This window comes from Rhinoderma darwinii, chromosome 1, assembly GCF_050947455.1.
Source record: "Rhinoderma darwinii isolate aRhiDar2 chromosome 1, aRhiDar2.hap1, whole genome shotgun sequence".
Taxonomy (NCBI): domain Eukaryota; kingdom Metazoa; phylum Chordata; class Amphibia; order Anura; family Rhinodermatidae; genus Rhinoderma; species Rhinoderma darwinii.
The window spans coordinates 641,975,573-641,996,093 of NC_134687.1; the positions used below are offsets into that span (position 1 = coordinate 641,975,573).

The 20,521-nt window shown below is 42.1% G+C and overlaps 1 protein-coding gene across 1 annotated transcript in view; it reads right to left on the reverse strand.

Moving 5' to 3' along the window:
* Positions 1-20,521, reverse strand: part of LOC142663055 (uncharacterized) — a 70,259-nt gene that overhangs the window by 8,460 nt on the left and 41,278 nt on the right. The window contains exons 2-4 of the mRNA XM_075841391.1: positions 17,123-17,286; positions 16,474-16,644; positions 16,275-16,398 (exon numbers count right to left, since the gene is read on the reverse strand). Coding sequence (XP_075697506.1) covers positions 16,275-16,398; positions 16,474-16,644; positions 17,123-17,200 — 373 coding nt within the window. The 5' untranslated portion in view covers positions 17,201-17,286. The remainder of the gene's footprint in view (positions 1-16,274; positions 16,399-16,473; positions 16,645-17,122; positions 17,287-20,521) is intronic.

The following is a 20,521-nucleotide window of genomic DNA, read 5'->3' on the forward strand; positions in this document are numbered from 1 at the left end:
ATCAACTTGGAGCCTGCATTAAAGACAGCTGTCTTACATGGTCACCTGTATAAAAGACTCCTGTCCACAGACCTTTCTAAGGATGTCAGGGACAAGATCATAGACCTGCACAAGGCTGGAATGGGCTACAAAAGCATAAGTAAGACGCTGGGTGAGAAGGAGACAACTGTTGGTGCAATAGTAAGAAAATGGAAGACATACAAAATGACTGTCAATCGACATCGATCTGGGGCTCCATGCAAAATATACATATAGGGTTATGTGCGGGTAGTTGCAGTATCTATGCGTTTTTTTATGCATTTGTGCAGTGCACTCTCTGGTCCTTAACAGAGCTTCAGCTTTTACTAGCGTTCAATTAAGTACCTCGAATATACATATAGGGTTATTTGCGTTTAGTTTGTGGTATCTATACGTCCCATATGCGCTTGTGCAGTGCACTCTATGTTCCTAATCAGAGCTCCAACTGTCTAATACTATCAGCACCTATGAGTGTTCATTCATATGACGATCGAGCTAAATACCGTGTTTCCCCGAAAGTAAGACAGTGTCTTACTTTCTTTTTATCCCCAAAAGCCCCACTATGTCTTACTTTCGGGGTATGTCTTATAATGGAAAAAAATTGTCTAATTATTTTGTAATTTTTTTTTCACAAACTTTATTTAACTGTTTTACATTTTTTTTTTTAGTCCCACCAGGGGACTTCACTATGCGATGTGCCGATCGCATATATAATGCTTTGGTATACTTAGTATACCGAAGCATTATTGCCTGTCAGTGTAAAACTGACAGGCAACCTATTAGGTCATGCCTCCGGCATCGCGTAACAGGCAGATGCTGAAGGCAGACCTGGGGGTCTTTGTTAGACCCCCGGCTGTCATGGAAACCCGACGGCGACCCGCGGCGACCCGCGATTTGTTTGCGGGGGCGCCGATCGGGTGACAGAGGGAGCTCCCCCCTCTGTCAAACACATTAAATGCCGCTGTCACTATTGACAGCGGCATTTAATGGGTTAAACTGCCGGAATCGGCGCGCTTCGATTCCGGCAGTTGCAGCAGGAGCCAGGCTGTGTATAACAGCCGTGCTCCTGCCGCTGATCGCGTGGGTACAGTCTCAGTACCCGCGCCATCACAGGACGGATATATCCGTCCTCCTGCGCGAACTAGCAGCTGCTGAGGACGGATATATCCGGAAGTGGGCAGGAGGCGGCAATACCCCCGTGTTTCCCCGAAAGTAAGACATATGTCTTACTTTCGGGGTACGGCTTATATTAGCCGACCCCCCTGAAACCCCCGATACGTCTTACAATCGGGGGTGTCTTACTATCGGGGAAACATGGTAGCATTATGCTATGATGCCAAGTACCTTGAATATAAATGAATTTGTGCACATTACTAAAGGCCTTACCCAACAGGCAATGGACCTATCAAGTCAGTTGTCTGTGGCCAAGACTGAATTATCCTCAGTATATTTACCAGAGTCCATCGCTGTCCCGAGTATTTAGATATATCCGCCTTAGGTCTCCAGGGCTACCAGGGACGCTATACGTCATACTCTACCCTGATTGGCCAGGCTACAAGGGGGCTCGCCGCAATCCAGACACGTCATTCTTGTGACGTGTCTCTATGGGATTGGCGGTGTGTCGTTAGCCTCGTCACTGCGGGGGGCGGGCTCTAGCCCTTCATATGTCCCCAGCTTCGCCGGTTCGTGTGCGGCCATTTGTATCAGAGTCGTGCACGAGCCGGGAGGAATAATAGGAATAATGTTAGCACTAAAATCGTGCTAACCGGCACTTAACCTGAATTTGAAACAATCCCTGAGGATTTGTCACATGTAACAGTGGCATTGAAACGCGTAGGGTTGTAAATAATCATTCAGCTTGTGGTCCGAGAGTTTGAAATCATTAAAGGGTAATATCGGTCTGAAACTAGGACTGTTTATATACCCTCTCTCTTTGACCACATGCTGTGAGCCTGTTGGGCTGGAACAATCAATTTTTCAGCGAGTGGCTGATAGGGCTATATACTATAAGAGGAGGTTTGGTCTTCATACATACGCTCTATTAGACCGTCCCCTATCCCTGACCACTTGTCTGAGCCTGAACATATGTACTTTGGGCCATATGAGCCAATTTTATACTATATTATTAAAATTAAATTTTAATTCGTTCTAATCAGGCAGTAAATCTACTAATTCAGTGAACGAAACACAATTTTATATAAGCTGCATTTGTCTACATACAAAATGACTGTCAATCGACATCGATCTGGGGCTCCATGCAAAATCTCACCTCGTGGGGTATCCTTGATCCTGAGGAAGGTGAGAGCTCAGCCGAAAACTACACGGGGGGAACTTGTTAATGATCTCAAGGCAGCTGTGACCACAGTCACCAAGAAAACCATTGGTAACACATTACGCCGTAATGGATTAAAATCCTGCAGTGCCCGCAAGGTCCCCCTGCTCAAGAAGGCACATGTACAGGCCCGTCTGAAGTTTGCAATGAACATCTGGATGATTCTGAGAGTGATTGGGAGAAGGTGCTGTGGTCAGATGAGACTAAAATTGAGCTCTTTGGCATTAACTCAACTCGCCGTGTTTGGAGGAAGAGAAATGCTGCCTATGACCCAAAGAACAACGTCCCCACTGTCAAGCATGGAGGTGGAAACATTATGTTTTGAGGGTGTTTCTCTGCTAAGGGCACAGGACTACTTCACCGCATCAATGGGAGAATGGATGGAGCCATGTACAGTAAAATCCTGAATGACAACCTCCTTCCCTCCACCAGGACATTAAAAATGGCTCGTGGCTGGGTCTTCCAGCACGACAATGCCCCGAAACATACAGCCAAGGCAACAAAGGAGTGGCTCAAAAAGAAGCACATTAAGGTCATGGAGTGGCCTAGCTTAATGATTTAGAGATGATCTGCAAAGAGGAGAGGGCCAAAATTCCATCTAACATGTGTGCAAACCTCATCATCAACTACAAAAAATGTCTGACTGCTGTGCTTGCCAACAAGGGTTTTGCTACCAAGTATTAAGTCTTGTTTGCCAAAGGGATCAAATACTTATTTCTCTGTGCACAATGCAAATAAATATATATAATTTTGACTATGTGATTTTCTGTTTTTTTTTTTTAATATAATCTATCTCTCACTGGTAAAATTAACCTAGCCTAAAAATTCTAGACTGTTCATGTCTTTGACAGTGGGCAAACTTACAAAATCAGCAAGGGATCAAATACTTATTTCCTTCACTGTATGTAGCAATTAGTATTGTAAAGGGATAGAAACTGTGTGAGCTAAGTAAAGGGAGGGGGCAGCAACCCCTCTCCGCAATTTTGCACAACATCACCACTAGGGGCAATGAGGGGGAACAACCACAACAGTCAGGTTGTAGTTGCAATAACCACAAAGAGAAACCGCAGCAGTAGCCGTCAAGAAATATACAAGAACTATAATGAGGATCTTTCTTCTCAGCTGTTATCATTAGGGGATTTATAATGAAAGAACCAAATAAATTACAAAGTACAAAAGGAAATCACCAAAATGTATGTGGTTTTTATTTCTATTGACTTGCCCAGAATGATGCCTAACCCTTTCCTGCACAATGACGTACATGTGCTCCGCTCCATACATGTGAATATGGTTGTTTCTGTGCACAGATTTCTGCCTGATTCAGATGAATGGAACAGTCACAGGAATTTCTGCAACAAATCAGTGTGAACGCCCCCCCATCCCAAAACAAAGGCTAAAAATTGAGAGAATTCTGCACTTCGGAAAAAAATAAATATAAACATCCCGACAGCATTGATTGTGGTGCTCAAATGGTTAATTTAAGTTTTCCCAGTTCCCGGCCATTAGGCTGGGGCTAGGCTTATTTTTGCAACGAGTGATAAAATTGTCAAGCAACTTGCTAGCGTTTATTTTTTAATTGCTACATGCTAAGATTTCAGAGCTACACACTTGTCAGGAGCGTTTAAGAGATCAAGTTACTCAATTAATTCCTAGGGACAGCGATTTATCACTCACTATACAAAAAAAGTCTGTCTAGCCCGCCGTAGCGCCTCTGTTATCTGATACTAAGCCTAGTGCATGACCGGATTTATTGATCACCTTGTAGAGAACTTCTATGTGCAGTCACAGCTCCCTCAGGTCCTGCACTATGTATAACACATTGTCTGAAGTGTTAGGGTATGTTCGCACTGCTTATTTTCGTCCATTTTTCGGACGAAAAACTTCCACAAAAAAAAAAAAAAAAAAAAAAAATCGGAAGCAGAATGCATCCAAACACCTGCCCACTTATTTCAATAGGAAAAACAGCATTCTATTGGGACATCTTTTTACCCGGCCGTTTTAAAAAACACCCGCGAAAAAGAAGTGCATGTTACTTCTTGAGACGTTTTTGGAGTAGTTTTTCATTGACTATAGAAAAACAGCTCCAAAAACGGCCATAAAAAAATTAAGCGAAAAACTCGAGTTGCTAAAAAAACGTCTGAAAATCAGGAGCGGTTTTCACTTGAAAACAGCTCCGTATTTTCACCCATTTTTGGTTAAGCGTGTGAACATAGCCTTACTGTAATATATAACTAAGGAGGAACCTCACCTTAAGAAACCTCTGAAGTCACTTTCTAAATTCATTATTACTTACCTCTGGTAACACCTCCTGGAATTTCCTCACATATGTAACAATTCAGTACAATACAGCAGAGAGTGCGAAGAATCTAACAGATCAACATAAGAAACCACCAAAATCTATGACCACATCTATGACCGCAGGACCAAAAAGCACCACACCCCCCTATATAGATCTGGTGTAGGGCTCAGCTTCATCTACCTGATGATTCTCTGGGACATTGTGATTTTCCTCTGGACAGTCCTGGGAATACAGAGGACTGGGACATCTATCTGGTGGATTTCTCCTACTGGATTTATCTGTAGGAAACACACAGTGACTGAATACATGACTACCGTATATCAGTCTATATATCAGACACTTCTCTCTACACCTTTAATTCTAGGTTTATTTATCAGAGTCTAAAGTGCACATCCTGACAATTGCGGATACAGTTGAAAGTGGTCGGGTGCAAAGACCATTTTTTAACCCCTTAACGCAAAATCACGTAACTGTATGTGATAAGCGTTAAGGGGAAGTATGGAGCGAGCTCACGGGCTGAGCTCGCTCCATGCAGAACGGGTGACTGCTGCCGACACCTCACTGCAACAGGCAGGAATCAAAGTTCACTTTGATTCCGCCCATTTAACACCTTAAATGCCGCGGTCAATCGGGACCGCAGCATTTGAAGTGTTAGAATCAGGAGGGCGCCCCCTCAAACACGCCATCGCACCCCCCCCCCGCAGCGCGATCGGCTGTTAACAGCGGTTGTTATGGCAGCCTGGGGGCCTGATAAAGGCCCCCAGGTCTGCCACCTTATACTACTTTGAAGCTCCGCCCCAGGAAGGGCTTCAAAGGAGGCAGTCAGAATCACGATATACTGAAATACATTAGTATTGCAGTAGATCATGCAAGCGATCCAACGATCGCTGCTTCAAGTCTTCTAGGGGACTAATAAAAAAAAGTAAAAAACAGTTATCTAAAGTTTTTCTTATGTTCCAAAAAAAAAAAAAAAAGAAGGATAAAAAAATAAATAGCTTTTGGAAGGTGGGGAGGAAAAAACAAAAGTGAAAATCCGAAAAATGGCTGAGGAAATGGTTAAAAGCTCCCTGCCAACCAAAAAAAAAAGTGCCCTGAAACAATGACACCTCTGGTTATTAGCGAATTCTAAATTTCATGGTAGGGAACCCACGGTCAGACAAGATACAACTACTCCAAGTTTCTTCTCCACAAGGGATGGGAAACCACTGAGGTGTTAAAGGAAGCTTTACATTTATATACACCCAAGTTTCCTTTCCCTTGCGCGGTTATGGAGTAATAAAAAAAAGAAAAAAAATACATATGATTACATTTACTTGTAATTGTTTTCCATGAGCTCATGACAGGAGAGAGATAGAGAGAGAGAGAGAGACCTCCTCGGACATTTGCGCCTATATATATATATATATTGCGTATTTTGTATCATTTAGTTGGAATGTGCCGTTCAATTTTTGTTGTGTTTATGGTATCCATATATGTGGGGTTAGTGACTGCCTCCACTTGTTGTTCTTGCACTCCTCCCTCTCTGCCCTGGGTGATTTTAATCAGTTCAATGCTGGATCCTACCATCCCCAGGTATATATGTAGGCTTAGTCCCAGTTCTGGGTGTATGTGCAGCGTAGGTTCCCACCTTACAGAGGTCGCCTTGTCGTGGCAGGTGGTCTAACACTTTTTGATCAAAATGTGCACTAAGAACCTCCCTATTTGTAAGTACATTTAGCTTTAGTGCATATTTATTTATATTTAGTGGTTTAGGTGGCATTAGTGTCGCAGGGTGCTGTCACCATTCTAGGTTTTGCTGTATATCTGCAGTCATGGGTGTTCTTGCACCTGCATACATTTTGTATCATTTAGTTGGAATGTGCTGTTCAAATTTTTGTTGTGTTTATGGTATCCATATATGTGGGGTTAGTGACTGCCTCCACTTGTTGTTTTTGCACTCCTCCCACTCTGCCCTGGGTGATTTTAATCAGTTCAATGCTGGATCCTACCATACCCAGGTATATATATGTAGGCTTAGTCCCAGTTCTGGGTGTATGTGCAGCGTAGGTTCCCACCTTACAGAGGTCGCCTTGTCGTGGCAGGTGGGCTAACACTTTTTGATCAAAATGTGCACTAAGAACCTCCCTATTTGTAGGTAGATTGAGCTTCAGTGCATATCTATTTATATTTAGTGGTTTAGGTGGCATTAGTGTTGCAGGGTGCTGTCGCCATTTTTTTTTATATCTGCTGTATATCTGCAGTCATAGGTGTTCTTGCACCTGCATACATTTTGTATCATTTAGTTGGAATGTGCTGTTCAATTTTTGTTGTGTTTATGGTATCCATATATGTGGGGTTAGTGACTGCCTCCACTTGTTGTTCTTGCACTCCTCCCTCTCTGCCCTGGGTGATTTTAATCAGTCCAATGCTGGATCCTACCATCCCCAGGTATATATGTAGGCTTAGTCCCAGTTCTGGGTGTATGTGCAGCGTAGGTTCCCACCTTACAGAGGTCGCCTTGTCGTGGCAGGTGGTCTAACACTTTTTGATCAAAATGTGCACTAAGAACCTCCCTATTTGTAAGTACATTTAGCTTTAGTGCATATTTATTTATATTTAGTGGTTTAGGTGGCATTAGTGTCGCAGGGTGCTGTCACCATTCTAGGTTTTGCTGTATATCTGCAGTCATGGGTGTTCTTGCACCTGCATACATTTTGTATCATTTAGTTGGAATGTGCTGTTCAAATTTTTGTTGTGTTTATGGTATCCATATATGTGGGGTTAGTGACTGCCTCCACTTGTTGTTTTTGCACTCCTCCCACTCTGCCCTGGGTGATTTTAATCAGTTCAATGCTGGATCCTACCATAACCAGGTATATATATGTAGGCTTAGTCCCAGTTCTGGGTGTATGTGCAGCGTAGGTTCCCACCTTACAGAGGTCGCCTTGTCGTGGCAGGTGGGCTAACACTTTTTGATCAAAATGTGCACTAAGAACCTCCCTATTTGTAGGTAGATTGAGCTTCAGTGCATATCTATTTATATTTAGTGGTTTAGGTGGCATTAGTGTTGCAGGGTGCTGTCGCCATTTTTTTTATATCTGCTATATATATATATATATATATACATACACATACATACATATTTTTTTTTAAATACAGCCGATTCACACGGTCCTCCTCAATTTATAGAGTAATCAGCCGTAACATTAAAACCACTGACAGGTGAAGTGAAAAACATTGATGATCTCGTTACAATGGCGCCTGACAAGGGGTGCGAGATATTTATGCAGCAAGTGAACAGTCAGTTTTTAAAGTTGATGTGTTGGAAACATGGAAAAGCATAAAGATCTAAGAGACTTTGACAAGAGCCAAATTGTGACGTCTAGACGATTGGGTTAGAGCATCTCCAAACGGCCGGTCTTGTGGGGTGTTCCCAATATACAGTGGTTAGTATCTACCAAGAGTGGTCCAAGGAAGGACAACTATGTGTGTGGGCAACAAAGGCTAGCCCGTCTGGTCTGATCCCACAGGAGAATAAGTGGCTGAAAAACTTAATGCTGACAATGATAGAAAGGTGTCGGAACATGCAGAGCATCAGAGCTTGCTGTATTTAGGGCTGCGTTGCCACAGACTAGTCAGAGTGCCCATGCGGACCCCTGTCCTCTGGCTAAAGCTTCTACAATGGGCACGGGAGCGTCAGAACTGGACCATAGAGCAATGGAAGGTGGCCTGGTCTAATGAATCACGTGGGGTGCGTGTGCGTTACTTTCTTGGGGTTAAGATGGCACCAGGATGCATTATGGGAAGAACTACTGTAGAATAAATTGCTGGGAAACGTAATACTGGCAGCAGAGGGGCTGGTGGCAGAGGCAGTGAGATGCTCTGGGCAATGTTCTGCTGGGAAAACTTGTGGAAATCATGTGAACGTTACTGTGACACGTCCCACCAACCTAAACATTGTTACAGATCAAGTACACCCATTCATGGCAGTGGTCTCTATCAGCAGGATAATGTGCCCTGCCACACTGATTATTCAGGAACGGTTTGAAAAACATGACAAAGAGTTCAAAGTGTTGACTTCAACTCCAAATTCCCCAGATCTTAATCTGGTCGATCATCTGTGGGATGTGCTGGAAAAACAAATCTGATCCATGGAGGCCGCACCTCACAATTTACAAGATCTGTTGCTAATGTCTTGTGCCAGATATCAAATGAACCTTCAGAGGCCTTATGCAGTTCCATGCCTCGATGGGTCAGAGCGGTTTTCGTGGCATGAAGGGGATATACACAATATTAGGCAAGTTGTTATAATGTTATAGCTGATCATGGTAGATCTTACGCTCTGTGCACAACACGTTTTGAGCCTTCTGTCAGAGTTATACATTGGTAGGAATCCTGATGTACACCTCCGATGGAAGGCTGCAACAAATCCCACTGTAGACAACCAGTGGAATACGTTGCCTATACAGCCCCTTCCCCCTCGGAGGCAGCGCTTCAATGAATAATACACAGTATAGGGGAATATGGAGAGGTGCTTTACACTTCTCCCATCAGGAGGAAGCAGTCAGTGTAACAGAGGTACAGTGATCACCCCACCTTGTTCCTCCTCTTCCATACTCCTCCTTGTTCCCCCATATACTATGTATAGTTCATAGAAGCACTGCCTGTCTGTATGTAGTTTATTCCCTTCTTGCAGCCACCTTCATGAGTTCCGATCAGGGAGGGAGAACATGTATTGTGCCCAGCTATGAGGTGCGGGCTGAAAACGGGCTATTCTTGACTGCGGCATGAGCAGAGCTAGGTGGGCATGATCAAGGATGGACGTGACTATATATACTGCTGTGCTGATGCAGGGAGGAGGAGGGGTCCCATCCACCTAGGGCTGCGCGACTTAGGCAATAAATAAAATCTAGATTTTTTTCAACACTGGCGATTTTCGATTTAAATCTCGATTTTATATTTTTTTTCTGTTTATTTAACAGTAATACCAAGAGATACTTTAATAAATATTGTTTAAATAAATAACATTTTAACATATATTGCTATAATTATTGTATGTAACTCCACAACTTTTAACCTCTGCAAATACTTTCTTTTATCATAAATACAATTGGAAAAATGTCTATCTAATTGATTATAACTTCTGTGTTCCCCGGCATGGAACAGGTTAACAGAATCTATAATCAATGAGTCACTTCGTGCACTAACATCCCTCTCTACCCGTCACCACCTCAGCCAGTCTCCGACATTGCCGGATTCACACGACCGTGATTGGACAGTGAAAAATGGTCCGTGAGTTAGCCGGATTTTCCGGCCCGATCACGGTACATGTGAACGGGACTCCTGGCATCATAGTCATTTAGGCTGCAATAACACGTCAGAGAAAAAAAACCACGGCCATTAAAAAGTAATCAATCAATGGTCAGTTTTTCATGTCCATTTTGCATCAGTGTCTCCAAATTCTCATCCATATCCAGTCTGTCTTTCATGGCCGTTGAAAAAAACAAAAAGGATGGATTTCATTTGTCAGGGTAGATAGTGCCCCAGTGCCCACATATAGTGACATAGTTCCCATACAGTGACAGTCCCACAGTTCCCACATATAGTGACAGTGCCCACATAGTGATATAGTGCCACAGTGCCCACATAAAGTGACAGTGCTCACATAGTGCCGCCACCTCCCCCAATATAGTGCCACAGTGCCCATGTACACAGTGCCACGACCCCCTTGCAGATAGCAACCCCACCATGTAGATCGTACCCCACCTTGTAGATCGCAGCACCACCACATGTAGATCTCAGCCCCACACGTAGATCGCAGCACCACCCCCTCTTTTGTAGATCGCAACCCCACACCCCTTGCAGAGTGCAAATCCACCCTTTGTAAATTGCAGCACCACCCCCCTTCCTTGTAGATCGCGCCACTGTAGCTGCCACTTGGAGCTGAATCCCCGACCAGAGGTTGACGAAGCTCTGGCCGGGGATTCAGCTCCTATAAGGGGGGGGGGGGTTGTGGTGCGATCTACAAGGTACAAGGGGGGTGCAACCTGCATGGCGGTGCTATCTACAGCGGGGCGGTATGGCTATGTACTAGGAGTCCCTGCTTCCCCACGGAATTGCTGTTCCGTACAGTACAGCGGTTCCATGGGGAAGCAGAAACAGAACGGGGCGGACTAGGAAGCGACGAGGCAGAGCTTCCTCCTGCAGCTCGGTGTGACGGCGCCACTAAAGAATCGATTTTACGATTCTGTTAAAAAACAGAATCGTGAGAGTCCTCGAGAGCGAATTAATCAAATTAATTTAGTTTTGTGTATTTTTTTTTTCCTTCCACAAGGTGGGAAGTATTAAAAATTAAATAATAATTTTACATGTTTTCCTATGTTGGCCACCAGAAGGAGCACTTTCAAGAATTACAGCAAGGTGATTCAGGCAAAGCAACCTGACTTACAGCTGCCGCAAATGTGGGAGGGAGACTCATCCCACTCCTATTTCTGGATACACGCCAGGAAAAGGTGCCTTCAAATTGCAGTGTCCAGGTCCATTTTTGAAGAGATTGTACAATGCTGGAAGGATCTATAGCTCACACCAAAAGGCTACGGGTATGTTCACACGCAGTTTTTTAAGGCGTATTTCGGGGAGTTTACGTCTCGAAAAACCATCTGAAAAAACGGAAGCTGAATGCCTACAAACATCTACCCATTGAAATCAATGGGAAAAACAGAATTTAGTTCATAAGGGGCGTCTTTTTACGCCGCGGTTTTAAAAAACGGAGCATAAAAAGACGCTCCATAAAAAGAAGTGCATGTCAATTCTTGAGGCGTTTTTTGGAGCCGATTTTCCATTAAACGCTATGAAAAATGCCTCAAAAAACACCCGAAAAGAAGCTCCAAATTAAAAGAAGCTTCATTTTCAGCTTCAAAAACGCCAGAAAATCAGAGGCTGTTTTCTCTGAAAACAGCTCCGTATTTTCAGACGTTTTTTGTTAAGCGTGTGAACATACTCTAAGGCTGGGTTCACACGACCATGTTACCTCCGTAATGGACGGAACGTATTTCGGCCGGAAGTCCCGAACCGAACACAGTGCAGGGAGCCGGGCTCCTACATCATAGTTATGTACGATGCTAGGAGTCCCTGCCTCGCATCGGGAGAACTGTCCCGTACTATAATCATGTTTTCAGTACGGGACAGTAGTTACACGGAGGCAGGGACTCCTAGCATCGTACATAATTATGATGCTAGGAGCCTGGCTCCCTGCACTGTGTTTGGTCCGGGACTTCCGGCCGAAAAACGTTCCGTCCATTACGGACGTAACATGATCGTGTGAACCCAGCCTAAGAGTAATGAAAGTCAAGAGGGAAGACCCTTGTGAAGGATGGTTTATTTGCTTATATTCTCTGTATGAAATTACATTATGAATTATCAAGCAGGATGCCGAATTACTAAGATATGTATTATGTGAAAGTGATGATAATGTTTAAATGATTTAGTTTCGTGCAGCAGCCATCTTGTCTGGAGTTCCCATCTTGGTTCTTTTGTAGTGAATAAGAAAGACATTGTTCCTTTAACGCAAGTAATGTTGATTTCGTATGTTTTATCTTTGACCTTGGCTCCCATACGAAGCTTGCCGAGAAGGCACAGGGAGTGAGATGGGAGGGTGGCAAATATGCTTGTGGGAATGCCTCCCCCATCTTACAGGAACATTCTTGCCAAGAGAGATAAGGCCACCTGCAAACCTGTTGTGTGAAGAATTATAATGATGTATCTGGAATGCATCGTATGTCTGTAATTGGCTGAATAAGAATTGTCACATTGTCTCTGATTGGTTAACCTCAAGCCTACACCCCTTCTGAATGATAGTATTATAGTTTGAGTTTGGAAATAAACCTCCAGAGGAGTATTTTAAGCATATCAGCAGCGTCTGTGTGTTTTCTTCTCCTCTCTCGATATATATCGGTGTGAAATATCCTGATTAGGATGCTGAATAATGGAGCCTCCCCTGAGAGTCTGTTGGACTCGTCTAAATTTCAGTCTAATATATTTTGAGCCATTGACTTCCACGACACCCTGTAGTGAATGACTTTTCAGTTTACAGGTTCACACGGCGTGTATTTGATGCGGTTTTTGGCACATTTTACATGCTGAAAAAAGCGTCAAAGAACGCTTGATTACGCTTTTCATTTACATAAAAGAGATAGCACATACAATGCGCTTTTTTGAGCAAGCATTTTTAGAAAACGCGTTGCGTAAATAAAGAAGTGTCGAGTCAATTCTTCTGAACGTAAAACGTTCCCATAGTTATTGGGAGTACCAATTATGCGCCAAAAACATGCAAAAAGCGCACACAAACTGCGTCAAAAAAAAAAAAGTGACAAAAAAACGCTACATTTTTTAAAAATGCGTTGCATAAAAAAGTGTCGGATCAATTCTTTGGAGTCCTAACGAAGCCCAAAAAACACCCCGCAAAAAAATCTGCAAAATCCCTGAATTTTAAAAACCATTTTACAAGAAACTATAGTGTATTCGACACGTTCACACATAGCTTCCGTGTGCGGTGCGTTGTTTCAACGGACCAAATGAATGGAATGGGCGAGACTGTTCTATTTTTGTCAGAACGGCCACACGGTTACATTAAAAAAAAAAAAAAACAGAACTGTGCATGGCCCCATAGAAATAAAAAATGGATAGCACACTAAAGCATTTTTCACTGAAGTTTGTTTGAGGCCTAACTTTATTTTCTTTGCAGGTTCCGCTGGACCTATTGGACTACGTCGTAGATTTGTTGGACTACTGCGATCTTTTTTTTTTTTTTTTTTAATAAAATGGTTAGCAAGGATTGTATGGGGGAGTTTTTATTTCTGTGTTTTTTTAATACTTCATTAGCGCCTTATTAATGGCAGTTGTCTGTTTGACGATGCCCATTACTAACGCGGGGAGTTAGTGCTAGCCAGTAAAAAGGCTCGCTCTAATCCGCCATTATTGCCCCGGTACTCACAGCCACCAGGGGTGCCGGGAACAGCCGGGTACAATCCAGTACCGGACCACCTGTCGTGATGGATAAGCACTGGGACGGCCGCAGGCTGGTATTATGAGCCTGGGAAGGGCCAAAAACAGTGGTAATGCTAGCCTGCTGCTGCTATGTTGTATCTGGCTGATAAAAAAAAATAAGCCCCGCCATAGTAATGGACGATGTCAGACAACTGCCATTATCAAGGTGCTAATAAAGAATTAAAAGAATACATTGACATAAGAAAAGATTTTTGTAGAAATAAAAACACCCCCACACAATCCTCGTTAAACATTTAAAAAAAATAGATCATCGCAGTAGTCCACCGAATCTACGACGTAGTCCAATGGAACCTACAAAACAAAAAAAAACAAAAAAAAGAGTTAGGAATATGAAAAATATAAATACTTCTACTCACCTATAGCTATTTCGGTCTTCTCCCCTGCGCCACTATAAAAATATTAGGTCAATGAACTGAAGTTTCTATCGTGGCCCACAGGAACTAGAGATGAGCCACAAATATTAAAGTTATTAATAATTCTGGCGCATCATGGAGCTCCCCCCACAAACCTCTTCCACACATGTAGAGGCTCCACATACGCCCCCACACACACGCACCCAAATCCCACCCATGCACACACACACTCCCCCGCAAACCACTACACAACCCCACAAGCACCACCCTCCGAAAAAAACACACCACCGCAAACACCCCCACATACAGACACACACACAAACACCCCCGCAATCCACCACACTACTCTCCCCCCCCCACAAGCACCCTGCACACACCATACACACACACACACACACACACACACTGCATGCATGCACACCTTACCCGCTATGCTGCCGGGCTTCAACAAGATGGCACCAGCTTTCCCCGTACAAACCGGCTTCTACGCTGGTTTCTGTGAACTGCGCATCTCACAGAGTATGCGCAGTTCAAAGTTAGAATCGCAGAAGCTTAGAGCTAGGGACGGGAGCCGACCCTATCTCCTATTCCCTGTAATTGTCGAATTGCACCTGTTTATGTGTCGTGAAGAGACATACACAGAAGCAATGAAAAATGGCAGCCCCCATAAAAATAAAAATAAAAAGTGTTAATAAAATAAAAATGCAATGTAAAAAAAAAAACAAAAAAAAAAAAATTTTTATATATTAAAATAAAATAATATTTTTTTTAACGACACCTTTCCTTTGACCCTCTCACTGCTTATCCTGAACTGCGCACGGCAGGGGGAAAAGTACAATACTGTTTATCCTGAGTACAGCTGGGACAGTAGTGTTACTGCAGGGAGAACGGCTTGTGTCTCCCTGCACAAAATGGAACCCCTTCTTGCATTATCATGTACAGGCACGTCATGGAAAGGGTCAGCTTGCTGCATTGCAATGTACGTGATGGTGATCACCATGGGAGCTCGGCTGTGATTGACAGCCAGGCTCCTGCTGCAATGGATACTGGAGAAACATCCAATTTCCACAGTTTAATCCCTTAAATGCTGCATCGCTGACAGGCAGCCAAGGGGCTAAAGATCGCCCACTGACTTTTAACGGTGGGAGATGCAGGTCCAAAGTCTTTATCTTTTGGCGTCGATGTAGAAAAGGCTAATGAGCTCTTAGTAACATCTCTTGCCTAGTAAATAACACCTCCTGTTCTTAGAGAAGCCTCTTGAGTATGGAAGGGATCGTATGGCTTTAATTGCTTCGGTTCACGTCCGCGGCATGATCAACAGGGTCTCCTCTCTTCGATCTTGCCTCTGGGTTTTCTGATGATGTGATCTGAGACTGGGGGAACCCTCTGCAGTCAGCAGTGGTGACTTAGAAAGGACCCCAGGGCTGTCTGTTCTGTAAGCCCACGGTACGACACACCTATGTGATGTCTTAGTGCCACAGAAGAGAATGTATTAGCATACAGGAGTATGCAAATACATTATAAGTATTAAAAACATTGTAAAATAGTAATCCCTTTATATAATTTTAAAAATGGAAATAAAACATTAATAAAAAGTCTTCAAAAAGAAATACAAAAAAGTGATTATTTAGTATAAAATACATTTTGTTGTAAATACCAATAAAAAATCCTACACATATTAGGTATCCACATGACCGAAATAGCCCGAAGAATTAATTTACTAGGTTATTTAGTGTAATACGTGAACAGTACAAAAAAATTATTTCAAAAACGAAGCTGAAAATTGCTTATTTCCTATATTCACGTAAAAAAACAAAATCACATAAATTGATGCTACACAAAAATTCATTGTATATGATTGTTAAAAATCTACAGCTCGTCCTGCAGAAAACCAGAGAACACGGCTACAACCATGAAGAATAAAAGCGATGTCTAACCGAATGTAGGGAAAGAGCAAACTATTTTACTGTTTTTCAAGGATCTGACTAAATGAGTGTGGTACCGAGCCGGGGACCCCCTCTCTGCCATTAATATATCATTATAGGACATATGGACAGTGGTTATGTTTCTATTTGAACTTAGAATTTAAGAACATACCCTAGTGCAGCACTGCAGCAAAGCAAGGAACGTGTGATCGGAGCTCAGGAACCACGTGTGTATATTCTCCACACGATGGTATTAGGGCTTGAACAATATATATATTATATATATATCCGTCTCTTCTGACCTTGTGATGTGCGCGGCCAATCGTTCTCCATCATGACCTCCTCGTACAGATCCTTGTGTCCTTCTAGAAACTCCCACTCCTCCATGGAGAAATAGACAGCCACATCCTGACTCCTTATAGGAACCTGACACACACAATGATACAGTCATCACCCAGACACCTCCAGTGCCGTTACTATAGAATTTCCCAGCAGTGTCACCTCTCCAGTCAGCAGCTCAGTCATCTTGCAGATCAGTTCTAAGATCTTCTCATTTATCCGGGAGTGAGGGGGAGGCTCTGTGATGGGGCTCTGACTACTGCTCCATCCTCCTGACTCATGGATGATGGGAGTCGTACAGTCACACGATGTCTTCTTCACTATTGTGTACTCCTGTGTATGGAGAGAGACAATTAGAGAACTGAATACAGTATTCCCCCCCCCCTCAGTAGAAAGAGGGAGATTGTGACCCCGCTGTATAGAGCTCGTGACCCCACATCTGTAATACTGGAGACCTCACCAACAAAAAGACATTGAGAAAATAGAACGAGGCCAAAACGAAAAAAGAAATAATATTGTGGTGTCTAGATGGACCATGTGCTCTCCTCCTGCCGTCATCTTCTATGTTTCTATATAGAGGTCATCCTGATCCTCCTGGTTCCTGGTCATTCTCATTGCTCTACAACAGTACTATTGCTGCATTGGTGACATGACACATAACGGACCATATTGGTGGCTGATCTTCAGCTTCTTGACGTCACTTGGAAGGTCTGGACGCTGTTATACAGGACACTGGATTCTTCCTATTACTTCCTATTATGTATTGTCCCTTCCCTATGTGTGACTTGTTCTATAATGTAGAAAAGTTTACCTTTCCGCTCAACAGGTAGATGATCTCCAAGGTGAAGTCTAATATTCTTCTGCTCATCTCATTCCTGTCCTTGTCCATCCTTGGTGGGTCATTCAGGAGAAGGAACGTTGTGGAGGAGAAGATGAGAAAACTGGAGGATCTGGAGGATCTAGTACTGTAGACGTCTTTATGAAGAAAGGAGAAGATGGAAATCATACAGGGGACATCATCATGTGTGACATACAGAACCTCACTTATTCATCATTGAGAGAAACATCTTCTCAGAGCCGTCACCACATGGAATAAAGGGGTATTCCCAACACGGACATTTCTCCCCAGGATATGCCAGGAATGTCTGATAGATGCGGCTCCACCTCTGGGTGGCCTTGTTAGGCTGAGTTCACACAGAGTTTTTTGCAGGAGGAAAATTCTGCCTCAAAATTCTGTTTGGAATTTTGAGGCAGATTTTCCTCTGCCTGCACGCCGTTTGCCGCGATTTTCGCGTCATTTGTCGCTCGCGCCCATTGAGTGCCACGGGCAAAAACGCCGCAAAATACGCTTTCTCTGCCTCCCATTGATGTCAAAGGGAGGTCAGAGGCGTAAATAGCCAAAGATAGGGCATGACTCTTCTTTTTACCACGAGACTGTTTTTCCGCTCGCGATAAAAAAAAAAGCATCCGCCTCCCATTCCCATTGAAATCAATGGGAGGCATTTTCGGCCATTTTTTGGCGCGGTTTCCACGTAAAAAAACTCTGTGTGAACTGGCCCTTAGGAGGTTTTTGTAACTCCTATAGAAGTGAATGGAGAGACACTATCTGCTCAGGTCCTCCTGCTATATAGAAACAGGGAGAGAACCTCCAGCTCACCGGTCTGCGTCTCCAGCAGCGTCACTCGGATCCCCGCGACGGCCCGCGGTATGGAACAGCAATGTGGAAGAAAAAGATGATCCAGCGCTGATGGTAGTTTAAAAGGGAAATGAGAGTCCCATGTTTATTGAAGAAAAATCTTAAAATCGAAAGGGAGACGCAGTCCCAAGGTGCAAGTAGTCAGGGTGTATACCCAAGCCTACGCGATCTGCGTTCTTAATCATGGCAGGAAAGATAATGACCGTGTGTCTGAGACTTCCCTATATGCTAAGTTGTCAGCTGTTGAAGCCGCTATGCAAATGTCAGTAATTAGAGAAATTCATCAATTGAGGAGTGGCTAACGGACACCGGGTAGGTAAGTTGGAATAGCAGGAGTTTAACATAATGATATTGTATGTACATTTTATACATGATGTTGCTCGAAGATAATTCAAAGTTATAATATACAAGTACAACTTCAATACTATTATTAATAGACAGACCCGGTTATCATTGAGAAGCGCGTACGGGAAAGATTGAGACACACGGCCATAATGATACTCGTGCATACATAAAAAACAAACATAACATGGTGTCGTATCAAAACATTAAAAGCATTTACATGAAAGAGAATTAAAAAAGATTGAAGAAAAAAGAAATTATATATATATATATATATATATATAACAAAGTATTGATTGTTTAGAAACTATAATTTTGAAATTTGTATGTATCAGAATCAATCAATTAGTTATAAATTGAATTTATTGACATTATGTCGTATTTAAATGGTGTGATTATCCATCTTCCCGAGCAAAGTGATAAATATTTATTTTTTATGGTATTTGTTATCCTGTCAGTATAACTTATTCTTATATATGTATTTGATGTTATTATATTTGATATTTGTCTTATTATAAAGATCCAATGGTTGTTTATTTCCCAAATAAATGGTAAATCATGTCTCAGAACTAAAGAAGTATCTTATTAATTAGGGAACTATTGCTAGACCCAAGCTTAAAAGGGATATGTAAGATCAAGAACATTAATTTATTTGTGCATTGGGAACATGTTGATACCATATAGAGCAGCTTCCGTGTATAAACAACAGATGTGGGTATTGGTATGAGCAACATATGCTAATAATGATATTAAAACACCTCGAGTCCATATAAGATGTGAGTTTCTTGTAGAGATAGATGTTAACGCATCATAATAGTAGGTGTGAATTCAGTCTTTCGATATCTAGAAATGGAATGTGTTTTATTGTGAAAAAAAAACTCGCAGAAAAATGTGTAAAATAATCTATTTAAATCATTTAAAGTTGTTTGCTATACATATTTATACAGAAACGTATTATCAGTTAAAAAATAGAAGAATAGAACATTTAATAAGTTCATCAATATGGTTGTACTGTAATTATACATATATACTCAAGGATTACTTACTCAAGTGTATAATCAAACTGTTAACCAATGTAAGCTTCATGTAGGGAAAGATAATAATGTATCATAATAATTGATGTAAATTTGATCTTCAAAGTAGAACATTTAATAGGTTCGTCGACATGATTTGTACTATAGTTGACCATGTATGGCCAAATGATGCATATTAACCTAAATTCCCCTTTGTTCATTTGCTACAATATAGGGTATATAACTAATGCAAGCTTCATGTAAGGAAAAGGTATTGACGCATCGTAATAATTGGTATGAATTGGGTCTTCAAAAAGAACATTTAATAAATTAATGACTATAATAAGTACTGCAGTTAAACGTATGTAATCAAATAATATTAATTTGAAGTTCACCTTTATTCGTGTACTGCCAAACATACTGAGAGTAAGCTTGGTTGGTGAAGCCATTTGTTTCATATTTTGAGGAAAATCTAAGAAAAAGATTTTCTTCTTTAGAAATGACCTGGCATAAGGACAAAGTGTACTAATTTTAGCTTGAGAATTATTATGTCATATATATGTATGAAATCCATCCAATATATAATTTGATACTATTGATCTTAGGTATACTGTGGTATTCTGAACAGGACAAAATGTGATTAAGCAAAAAGCGCAAATCCCGAGAGAGAGCTGGAAAGATGAAAAACCCCGCCGAGCAGAAGGACACACCGTGACCAAACCAAGGCCATCAAGCGACAAAATGTGAGTGTCAAATATGCCCCAATGAACCGTGCAACATATTGTTAAATGGTTGCTGGTAATTGACGTTGTCATAATGTATATGCGCTTGTTGCCCTTGGATTTTTGGTAGAACTATTTGGTTTCCAGCGACAAAACTAGTTGTACAATTGATGGAATTTGCAGTACCAGATTGCACAGAACTTATTTTATAGAAAATATAGTATTACTTAGCAAGAAGTTGTTATTGTACTTGATTATTATTTGTTTATATTGCCGATTATTTAGTCAATGTAAATATGTGAGTTCTTCAATCTGGAGTGCAAAATTGATGCGAATATCTCAACATTCAATAATGGAACATGAGTTCCTTCTTGAGATTGAGTCCCTGGGGAAAACGAGTTTCAAGATTGTAAATCCAGAATGCCTCCCTCGTGAGC